General features: G+C 29.0%; 1 protein-coding gene across 1 annotated transcript; it reads left to right on the top strand.

The window, feature by feature from the left end:
- Positions 1–5,397: 5,397 nt before the first annotated feature.
- LOC130955507 (uncharacterized) lies at positions 5,398–8,803 on the top strand. Its single transcript, XM_057882378.1, has 7 exons — positions 5,398–5,943; positions 6,384–6,422; positions 6,551–6,621; positions 6,818–6,882; positions 7,198–7,287; positions 7,374–7,466; positions 8,069–8,803. The coding sequence occupies exons 1-7, from the start codon at positions 5,570–5,572 to the stop codon at positions 8,477–8,479; spliced, it is 1,143 nt and encodes a 380-aa protein (XP_057738361.1). The 5' UTR covers positions 5,398–5,569; the 3' UTR covers positions 8,480–8,803.
- Positions 8,804–9,590: the final 787 nt, after the last annotated feature.

Raw genomic sequence — 9,590 nt, 5'->3', positions numbered from 1 at the left:
TCAATTATTTTCAATGATTATACTAGGCTTAACTTAATAAAACTTTTTAAAGAGATATTTGTATTTTTTAAAAGAATAGACTTTTCATTTTATATTTAATAATCGAAAAAATAAAGAGATATTTATATTTTTTAAAAGTACAAACTCTTCATTTAAAAATAATTTTTTTTAAAATGTGTTTTTAAAAATATTTAAGATAAAACTTTTTAAAATTAGTTTGTACTTATTAAAAATTAAAAAATCTAATATAATATTATACATTAATTAATTTTCAAATTCAACTTTTATATTTATGCTTGGTATGATCCTTTTTAATTTTAAAATTTATTTTATCAAATATAATTATAATGCTTGTATTTATTAAAAACTATTTTTAGTTTGATTTTACTAAATAAAAGTGTTATAGTTTTCAAAAACAGCTGTCTTTTAAAAGATAATTTTTATAAATTACTTTCAAAAAGTAAAAATTTTACCAAACTAAACTTTAGTAGTAGTTCTTCGTATAGTGTAACCTTGTTCTTCATATAGACATGGTTCTTGACTCTCCGACTACGTTTGCACGGTCTCATAAGAAAATGAGTAAGGTTTAAATCTTGACTTTTTGATGAATTATTAATTATTCTGATGAGGAAGCTGGGATTCAACTTTGTTATCAACAAGTTATACCTTAGATAACTTCATTATATCTCTTGTTATAACAAATAGCTATGTATAAAATACATATATAGGACTTACATGTTCTAAAAACATCCATAATTACCTAGCTATTTTATAAAAGAATATATAGTTACAAATCTTTTTGAACTAATATGATATCAAATGTGCTTAAAAATGTTTAATTATTCCTAATAAAACAATTTCAACTGGTATTACTACTAGTTAAAAGTAAACATCTCATTCAATTTATGTCTATCTTTACAAAGGACATTATAACTCTTGACAAAAGTAAATAAATAAATAAATTTATCCTTTACGTTTGACATTGTAAAAGATTGTGGTGACCAACAGAAGTTGATGACTTGACATATTAATTCATTGAGCTGACTTTTAAGTATCGCGCTAACCAAAGGCAAAATTGTTTACACTTATGTTAAATGTATAAAAAGACCACAATAACTTTGAAAAAAATTATATTATATAATAATATTTTTAACAAAAATAGTTATTAGTTAACAAATTTTAAAGATAATAATTTAATTATTTATCAAATAATATAGAATAAAATTTAATTATTTTATACTTTTATATTAGAGTTTAAAATATTATTTTAATGTAATTTTTTAATATTATAAAAAATTTATTGCATAATAATTAATTTAATAAATAAAAAATATTTATATTTTTGTATTAATATGTTTTATATTTATTTATATATTTAAAAATAAAAAATTATATTATTATTTTAAATATTATATATTAAAAGATATTTATTTATATACTAGGATATTATATATTTATTAGAGTTCATCAATACTTTTTTTATATTAACCTTTAATTTTTATTTAATAAAATCTGATTATTTATATAAATATGACACATCTAATATACAGAAAATTATTGTGCTTGTTTCCTAACTCCTACTTTGTTTTTTTGATGAAAACTACAAAGAAGCACCTGAAGTCATGCGAGGTTTTCTTGATCTTGTTACATTACATTGTAAGGTTAACAATTTAGAATCAGTTGAGGCAACGAAGGAAATACACTTATATAAAGATCGAAAAGAAAGCTTTGATAGGCTAAAAGTTATTTGAACTATAAAAAAACTTGTTAATAATAACTTGTTTAATGTTTTTATTTTTTTAATTTGATAGCTAATAGTATGGTTATGGATTTGTAACTTTGTAGATGAATAGTGGAGGTTGTTCGTGGTTCTTCTTCATATTTATAAAAGATGGTCGTTCGCATTCTTAGCTAAGTATTTATTTTCTCAGGATGTGAAAAGGAATTGGAGTCTTTTTTATTAGATTCTTACAAAGAGAAGAAATAAATTGGAGTATAATAGGCTAAATAATATTGTGTATGTAATATATAATTTACGTCTTAAATTTAGGTAATATATGTTTCATACTTTCATTTCATATCATGGATTTTGTGTATTTAAGGTCAGTTTGGATTGACTTTTCAAAAAAGTACTTTTTTTATCTTTTTAAAAAAATCTTTTTTTAACAGACAAAAATGATTTCACATCTAGATAAATTTTTTAAAAAGAGTTTTTAAGTATTAAAAACATCTTTTGTTTTTATTTTTTTTAAACGCAAGGTATTGCTAGTTTAAAAAAAAAAAGTAAATAATTTATTTTTTTTAATAAAAATATTTTTTTTGAAAGATGTATTCAAATAGGTTTTAAATTGAATAAAAGTATTTTATTTAAAAAAAAGTATTTTTACTAAAAAAAGTCAATCCAAACTAATACTTAATATGTTATGTTATTTTTCATGTATTGTATTTATTTTTTTAAGAAATAAAAAAAAAGAAAGCAAGCAATATAATCCAATTAATTATAAAAATATCAATTTGATTGATTTTTGGGTAATGGAAGAGATTATTAAAAAATAGTATAATCTTTCTAGTAATGTTAAAGACTTAGTAGGTGAATGTTATACTTTATTTTTTGATAATTTATTAGAATGATTTTAATTTTTAATTTATTGATAACGTGTTATATATTCGTTGAATAATATTGATCCTGATTTTTATTAAAATAGTGGCGATAGTAATAGTGGTATAATAATATACTTTATGTTGCATCACTTATCTAAGTGGTGAAAATAAAAGTGAAGGTGATCTCAATAAAATAAATCTATAGTAAATTTTTACAAATTTTAATATTATCGTTTTATGTTTAGTTGTTTCTTTTATTATTTAATTTTTGAGTAAAATTATAATAATACGATTGATATAGTACTTTTAATTTAAATAATATTTTAAAAGAGTAAAGTATCGTTTTTGTCCCTAATGTTTGGAGTAAGTTATAAAGTTGTTTCTAATGTTTTAATCGTTCTATTTAAGTCCCTGACATTTCAAAATTGACTCAATGTTATCCTGCCGTTAGGGATCCGTTAACAAAATTGATGGCGGAAAAAAATTGAGACGATTTTGAAACGTTATGGACTTAAATAGGACGAAAATGTTAGGGACAAAAACGATACATAAAAATAAATTTTAATTTAATTTTATCTTACAATAATATTAACTTTTTTACTGTACATAGTATTCAATTATTTTTTAATTATATCTAAATAAATTACACTTAGTCATATTACTTTTATTTTAAATAAATTTATTTTTTATAATTTTAAAGAATTTTGATACATTAGAGACAAAAGGTATAATTTATATTTTATTGTGTATTTATATATTTTTTTTTCTGCAAGTTTATATACCAGTCATTCAACAAACATTTCATGATAACTAAAAATCTTTAAGAGTAAAATTATAAAAAAAATAATTTATTTAAAATAAAAGTAATATGATTAAGTGTAATTTACTTAGATGTATGTGATTAAAAAATAATTGAATACTATGTATAGAAAAAATTGATATTATTGAAGGATAAAATAAAAATTTATTTTTATGTATCATTTTTGTTCCTAACGTTTTCGTCATATTTAAGTCCTTAACGTTTTAAAATCGTCTCAATTTTGTCTCGCCGTCAATTCTGTTAACAGATGCCTAACAGCAGGACAATATTGAGTCAATTTTAAAACGTTAGAGACTTAAATATGACGATTGAAACATTAGAGACAACTTCAAAACTTACCTCAAATGTTAGGGACAAAAATAAAACTTTATTCTATTTTTAAATTTATATTAAACTATAATTATATATTTTAATATATTTATTTATATTTTATTATAAAATAATTATTTTAATTAAATTACATACAATTAAACTAATAAATTAGTAAATCAATAGTTTGAGCTGCTGAATCATGAGTTCGATTTTCAAAACATTGAGCCTGACCACTCGGTATTTCTATTTTTTTTAATAAGAAAGATCCGTTATTTTCCTATAAGAATTTAAGTGGAGTAAAAATAAATAGTAAAGAGAGTTTAAGCGTACAAAAATGAATTATTAAAACGCCGAAGTGAAACTCGAGGCCACTGAGAGGAACTTGAAGAGAAAATCAGTCCACAAACGAAACTGGGAAGAAGTATTCTTTCTTGTTCATGTCACCCATTCGGAATAATCTCTCATGATACACAAAGGAACACGTCCTTGTTCCTGCATTTTCCAAGGTCTAACTTCGTTATTTATTTTTTAATACTTTTTGTAAGGTCCAATTTCTTCGGACTTTCGATTGAAATCTCCGCCTTTCCTTTTGCTATAAATTATGTAATTAAAAAAAAAGTGTGAACTTTGAAGCAAATGTACAAATATATTTTTTATTTTTGTACTGATTAAACTACTAGTATTTAAAGTTTATTATAAAAAATTGATTAATTCTAAAATGTAGGAAAAAATAATATCTTTTTAATATAATTTTTTCGATTACTAGACTCAAAGAACATTTTTTCACCAAATAAGAGCTTAAAATCCCAATAAAGGATAATATACAACTCCACTTTAAAATCGATTCCTAACAACATGGAGTCACCCAAAGCATTTTGTCGTCTTCATTTAATAATTAAGAATATATTTAAGAAGATTTCATTTTTTTTAATTTAAAAAAATGCCTTTCCTCCATTTGCCTTTGTGGCTTTGTCTAACACATGACATAAGTTATTGACGGCAGTCAATAATCCTTCTGTCATTTAAACCGCCAATTTTGGATTATATAATTGGCAATGTTTAACGTGTTTTTTTTTACGAAGAAACAATAAAAGAGTAAGACTGTCTTAGTAACAAAATACAATTAAAATTATAAATAAAAATCACAAATCAAGCCACGTAAAATTAATAACTATGATCTTTTTTATTTTTTATTAATTTTATAATTATTATTGTATTGTATATCTATAAATAAGAATATTCTTAACATACTAGTACACATTAACAAGTCAAACCCCATTTTGTGCAGCAGCTACCGCCTACCAACGACCCCGCCAGAAATGGAGCTACAGACTAACGACTACGCGGTTCTCTCCGCGATCTATGACCAATTAGATACTGCCACGTAAACAATCATGCCAAGTCACCTCATTTCCTGAACTAGTATTGGCTGTACTTTAGAGATCACCGTCCGATTTACTTCTAACAAATCCTAAATCTCTTACTTTCTAGTTTTTACTTTTTCCTCTTTTAAACTGAGTTATTTTTTTCTTTTTCTTTATTCGTCCAAATAAGACAGCGTAATCACCAACACATCCTCATCCGTGTGATCTCTACAACTCCAAAACCAATCCAACGGCTTGAAATCCCCATGAACAAATATAAATAAATCCCTAAAAGACATAAACAGCGTTTCTTGCAACCTTTTAATTCCGTATTTTCGTGTCTCTGTGCGCGTTCATTTTCTCTGCTGTGTGTTCCCGGAAGCGTTCATTTTCATTCCGTTTGTTTGTTTTCGGTTTCCGGTTTTCGGTTTCTCCGCCGTCTCCGCAGACAAAAAGAAGAAGAGGAGAAACGATGTCTTCAGCGGAGGCGGGGAGGATGGAGCCGCTGACGTCAGGTGCGAGCAACCGTATAATTCCGATCATGAAGGCTCTGAGAGCTTCATTGATCTTCTACACGTTCTTCCTCTCGTTCGTTCTCTTCGTTCTCCCTCGCCGTTCTCGCCGTGGCACCCTAGCCGGTGCGCCGCCTTCGTCGCCGAGGAAGCACTTCAAGAAGAGATGGCTTGTTAGGGAGGAGGAGGACACGTGCCGGAGGAGAGCCCTCGCTCAGGACGTTGGGATGGGAACCGATGACTGGCTATGCCGGTGGAGTACTTCAATCTTCTACGGCGTTAGGAACAACGCTCTTTTTTGTCGCCAGTGGTTCCCGGTTGCCGGTGATCTTAAGTAAGGGTTCTCTCTCTCTCTCTCTGCAATTTCGGTCAAAATGCGTGTTGCTAGTTTTGTTGTTACGAGAATTTTTATGTTGTTTTATGTTAAACGTATGGAGATCAAGCTTAATTGCATGGGATTTCAGCGTTAGGTAACTGAGACGGTGACTATGTATATGTAATTCTATTGTGAATGAGCTTAAAAAACCAGTAGCAGCTTGATTGAAGTTGTTAATGCTCCTTTGCTGTAAATTGGCCAAAAACTTGGAAGATGAACTCGGCTAAATTGAGCATGCATGCCTTGAATTGAGTCTTTTCCTTCTGCGGATTATAGTAATAGACAAAGATATATAAAAGAAAATTTTAATAATTGAAACAGAGGGGTATTCTGCAACCTGCAGTTGTGTTGCTTTGTTTCGCATTTGAATTAATTATTTTCTACTCCTTTCCTTTCAGGGGCATTCTGGTAATCATTCATGGGCTTAACGAACACAGGTAGTCTACTATGCTTTCTGTTTTTTCTGATATGTCCATTTTCAAGTGATTGTTATTTGTTAATGCATTTGTAAGATGATAAGAATTATAGTTTTTCCCCTACCTCTAACTTAGAGTTCAATTTTCAGTGGAAGATATGCTGACTTTGCAAGGCAATTAACATCATGTAGCTTTGGTGTCTATGCAATGGACTGGATAGGTAACTTTTGAGGCTCATTTTTCATTAGGTCCCTTGAGATCCTGATTTATATGCATGGGCATCAACATGATTATATAGTTTTCTTTTGTAGTATATGATTATATATTTATATGTATATTCAACCCCTTTCTTTGGATTGTCTGTCCTTACCCCCTTTTTTCTGACGAGTCTGGAGTTATTTGTTCACTTGTTACAGGTCATGGAGGGAGTGATGGATTGCATGGGTATGTACCATCTCTTGATCATGTGGTTGCAGACGTAGTAAGTATAAAATAATGCTCTATTCCCCAGTTTGTAATAAATATAGCCTCATTTTGTGGTAGTGGTTCTTCTAATGTAAAACATTTAAGCATCTATGTGGAGCCAACAATTCTTTTATTGCTTTATTCACTCTAGTTGCACATTGATGATCTGGTTAATTCCCACCCCAATCACTTTCGTTGGCACTTCAAAATCTTATAATGATCATTATGCTGTCCTTTTCTTGTTCACGTATGAGATCTATTGTTTGCGAAAATGTTACTCTATGATTTCCACTTTCCACTTTGATGGTGAATTAGCCATGATACAAAACAGGGTGCTTTCTTAGAAAAGATAAGATCAGACAATCCCGGTGTACCATGCTTTCTCTTTGGACACTCCACTGGCGGGGCTGTGGTTTTGAAGGTAAGGGCTGAAATCTCCTGCACGGCTTCATGAATTAATTTATCCATCGTCGAAGCATTAAATTTCATGGTTACATTTTTGTGTAGGCGGCCTCCCACTATCATATTAAAGCAATGGTGGAAGGAATCATATTAACTTCACCAGCGTTGCGTGTGAAGCCAGCTCATCCAATTGTTAATGTAAGTTTTGCATTTTGAAGGTTGTTCATCAGCATTTCGCTTGAAATTTAATGCGTTTCTACTTTGCTACATACTGGATATGAACTTATCATGAAAGTAATATTCCCTCTCCTCAACAAGGGAAAAATTGCTATAGATAATAATATATATTATCTAACATAGTCATAAATACCAGTTAGATTGTTATTTTTAACTGAGCGATCAAACTTGAGCCAGGATCATATGAGCTGTAATTAACTATAGCACAGCATTTGCTAGGGAATTTTGTCATATGATTTTTGTAAATTGGAATTGGATATTAAGATTTCCATTTAATCGTAAATGTTAGGAATAAGCACATGGAAGACAAGAGCTGAATTATTTATCACTATTTCTTCGCCGTAGCTTCCTTTGGATTTATGCATTCAATCATTCATCATGGTTTGCATAAAGGGATCAAAACTCCCAAGACAGTGCAAGCAGTACTAGTCTGTTTTTTTTCACCTCAAAAAAGTATTCATTTATAAAATTACTAAATTATAATTTTATGTTGTAATATGTTTGTGATTGTGGACCTTTCTATTCTTGTCCATTCATGTTAAAAAGGATCTGTCTGGTGTCAGGCTATTGCTCCAATGTTGTCTCTGTTAGCTCCAAAGTACCAGTTTAAAGGAGCAAACAAAAGGGGTATTCCGGTTTCAAGGGATCCGGCGGCTTTGTTGGCCAAGTACTCTGATCCATTGGTCTACACTGGACCTATAAGGGTCCGAACGGGCCACGAAATACTGAGAATTTCCTCTTACCTTATGCGGAACTTCAAGTCTGTGACGGTGCCATTCTTTGTCCTCCACGGAACTGCCGATAAGGTTACTGATCCCCTGGCCTCACAGGATCTATACAACATGGCGGCTTCTGAGTTCAAGGACATAAAGCTGTATGATGGCTTCTTGCATGACCTTCTGTTCGAGCCTGAGCGCGAAGAGGTTGCTCAGGACATCATTAACTGGATGGAAAAGAGGTTGTTAACTCTTTGAAAATGTCAATGATATCCGGGGTTCTTATTGCAAGGGCTAAGACAATAAAGAAAAGGAATGCCATGTCTGTTTTGACAGTATAAAAATGAAGTCGCCCCAGGAAAGGGCTAAAGGGTGGCGGAAGCAGTTAGGATTTTGCTCATTTCATCTCTTGAACTTAGGTATTAGATATAAAATATTGGGATTCTCTGGGGATCGATGGTTTCATCAAGAAAACATGTACATTTATTAGCTGACTTTATAAGTTTCAGTATTGTTTTCTTCCCGCATTCTTCCAATTTGTGATCCTCTGATCTTTTCTATGTAATATATAAAATTATTGCACACTGTTTTTTCCTCTTCTTTTATTTGATATCTGCAGTATTTCAAGGGTGTGTTTGGATTTGCGTTGGAGAAGAGAGAAGCGCGTTTGAGCTTCTTGAACGCTTCATCTTTGTGTTTGGCAACATTTTTATCCTCTAAACGCAGAAGTGATTTCTATGTTAAACCAACTTTTACTAGAAGCTATAAATTCTAGCTTTTCCGTTTAGCTTTTCACGTTGGATTAAAAATTATGTTGTATGTACCAATTATGTCCTTCATTATTCATATGTTTGTTTTTTTTTTATAATATTTTTTCTAATACTCTCTTATGCATATTATTGTTTTTTATAAAATTTCTGTTTTTTTTTTTATTTATATGAGTTTTTTTATTGTTATTGTTATTTTTTTTACATGAAATATTTTTTTACTTTGTATTATGATTCTATTAATCCTATTAGAGTACTAAAGAATATTGAAAATACTAAAAAAATATTAAAATTTATTTAAATATTTAAAATAAAATTATAAAATAACATAAAATAATTATTTAAATTCATGTCCTTTTCTGTAATTTTTTACCTAAAAGTGATTTTGAATAATGTAATCCAAACAATATTTAGTTTTACTATAATCCATTTTGAATAAAAATTGCCAAACATAAACCACGTTAACACTAACTCACTTTTGATCAAAATCAATTTTACAAAATCAATTTTATACAAACCTCACAGTTTGCAAACTGTAATCCAAACACACACCAATTCTTTTAAGAAGTTCGTTTAACGTCCTAGCGGTTGCGGAAAGCGAC

Source organism: Arachis stenosperma, chromosome 10, assembly GCF_014773155.1.
Source record: "Arachis stenosperma cultivar V10309 chromosome 10, arast.V10309.gnm1.PFL2, whole genome shotgun sequence".
In the NCBI taxonomy this organism is placed as follows: Eukaryota; Viridiplantae; Streptophyta; class Magnoliopsida; order Fabales; family Fabaceae; genus Arachis; species Arachis stenosperma.
The sequence above is the reverse complement of the archived record's forward strand: the minus strand, read 5'-3'. Positions and strand labels throughout refer to the sequence as shown.